General features: G+C 64.5%; 2 protein-coding genes across 5 annotated transcripts in view; both read left to right on the top strand.

Annotated features, from left to right (window-relative positions):
• Positions 1-544, top strand: part of CHLRE_02g141066v5 (uncharacterized protein) — a 21,486-nt gene that overhangs the window by 8,928 nt on the left and 12,014 nt on the right. For all 3 annotated transcript variants that reach the window (XM_043060064.1, XM_043060065.1, XM_043060062.1), the window contains exon 3: positions 70-126. In XM_043060064.1, coding sequence (XP_042927838.1) covers positions 70-126 — 57 coding nt within the window. The remainder of the gene's footprint in view (positions 1-69; positions 127-544) is intronic.
• The window catches only part of CHLRE_02g141086v5 (uncharacterized protein), a 108,752-nt gene extending 108,208 nt beyond the window's left edge, over positions 1-544 (top strand). For both annotated transcript variants that reach the window (XM_043060067.1, XM_043060066.1), the window contains exon 21: positions 102-544. The gene's annotated coding sequence lies outside the window, so the exon portion shown is untranslated. The remainder of the gene's footprint in view (positions 1-101) is intronic.

The raw sequence follows: 544 nt of genomic DNA, 5'->3' as shown, positions 1-544 counted from the left end.
CACCGCCCTCCTCAACACCTGCACCTGCGCACCCCATCACCTGCGGCTCTGGCGCTGCACACGCCCCAGCCCCACGGCCCCGCCGACGAGCGCTGCTGCAGGACAGGGCTTCGAGAGGCCGCAGAGGTGAGGGGCGGAGGCGCGTGGGGGGATGGGAAGCAGGCGTGGAGGATGCAGGCCGTCGCGGGAGATGCAGACCGCTGCGAGGTCTGGGGTTGGGGTGTTCAGGCGTGGAGGCCGGGGGAGGAGGGGAGGCCGGCGGGGGGAAGGCAGCGCTGGTACGTCTGACGTACGTGTGTGTGTGTGTGTGTGTGTGTGTGTGTGTGTGTGTGGGTGGGCTGTTGCGGCTGTGTGTGTGCATGACCCCAGAACAGAGGCGTGGCGATGCTCCTGACCAGCTGCATTGGTTCTTGCCACCAAACCCCCATGCACAAGGATGTTAGGCAAAGCAACCAGTGCTTCAAGTAGCAACAAAAGGCTGCCATGGCCAGCCCAGTTGATGGATGCGGAGGGCACAACACCAGTCTGTCTGAAGCTTTGTAAC

The sequence above is a fragment of the Chlamydomonas reinhardtii genome, chromosome 2 (assembly GCF_000002595.2).
Source record: "Chlamydomonas reinhardtii strain CC-503 cw92 mt+ chromosome 2, whole genome shotgun sequence".
NCBI classification, from domain to species: Eukaryota; Viridiplantae; Chlorophyta; class Chlorophyceae; order Chlamydomonadales; family Chlamydomonadaceae; genus Chlamydomonas; species Chlamydomonas reinhardtii.
Note: the sequence above shows the minus strand (reverse complement) of the source record. Positions and strands in the feature narration are given on the sequence as shown.